Source organism: Sinocyclocheilus rhinocerous, unplaced genomic scaffold (genome assembly GCF_001515625.1).
Source record: "Sinocyclocheilus rhinocerous isolate Xijiao unplaced genomic scaffold, SAMN03320098_v1.1 scaffold691, whole genome shotgun sequence".
Classification (NCBI taxonomy): domain Eukaryota; kingdom Metazoa; phylum Chordata; class Actinopteri; order Cypriniformes; family Cyprinidae; genus Sinocyclocheilus; species Sinocyclocheilus rhinocerous.
In genome coordinates, this window is record NW_015656606.1 from 326,466 (window position 1) to 327,333 (window position 868).

At 49.2% G+C, this 868-nt stretch overlaps 1 protein-coding gene across 1 annotated transcript in view; it reads left to right on the forward strand.

Annotated features, from left to right (window-relative positions):
• Positions 1–346, forward strand: part of LOC107720472 (uncharacterized) — a 6,111-nt gene extending 5,765 nt beyond the window's left edge. Inside the window, exon 10 of the mRNA XM_016528191.1 lies at positions 300–346. Within this exon, the coding sequence (XP_016383677.1) occupies positions 300–346 (47 nt within the window). The remainder of the gene's footprint in view (positions 1–299) is intronic.
• Positions 347–868: the final 522 nt, after the last annotated feature.

Sequence of the window (868 nt, forward strand, 5' to 3'; positions counted from 1 at the left end):
CTTGCATGTGCACTTAGCATAGATATGAATTTAGGAATACCGTAATGAACGAACAGGGAGACATAGGTTGAGTGGAGCCCATGGTGAAAACTAGGGCCTAACCAACTCAAAGAAAGGGAACGAGGCTACAGCGCATAACCCTTACCATACAGGATTTTAGAAAGTGCGCAAAATTCGTAGCGTGCACACTTACCACAATGTGGATTTTAGAAAGTGCACAGAAGCTGAGCGTGTGCACGTACCATAGTATGGATTTAGAAACACCGTTACTAAAGGGTAACCAAGAACCTGTCCCCTAGACAGGCCTAGACCCTATGTGACTGTGGAGGAGTCACTCAAGGAGTGACAATAATTCAGCGGGAGGCCGTATGCTCAGAGCGCATGTAGATTGAAAAAATCTCATAGAAAAAACCCTCCATGTGAGGGGAGTATCGCCAACTCAACCATAACAGTCACAGGACAGACCTCAAACTGCGAGCAGCGTGCTCATAGGTGACCCTCTAGGTGAGGGGAGCACTGCTAAGCTCGACCATGAAAAAGGTGTATCTCATAGAAAAACCCTCCATGTGAGGGGAGTGTCACCAACTCAAACAAAACAGTCACACCTCAAACTGGGAACAGCGTGCTCATAGGTGACCCTCTAAGTGAGGGGAGCACTGCTAAGCTCGACCAACAAAGAGAGCAGCCTAACGAGGGAGGCCGAGGGAGGCCTAACAAGCTGAGGCTGCTGCTCAATGGAGCTCCAAGGAGCTGAGGACCAAATGAGAGGAGACCTCAGACGCTCAATTGGGAGTGGCGTGCTCAAAGGTAACCCTCTAAAGTGAGGGGAGCACTGCTAAACTCACTAACAAAGAGAGCAGCCTAACGG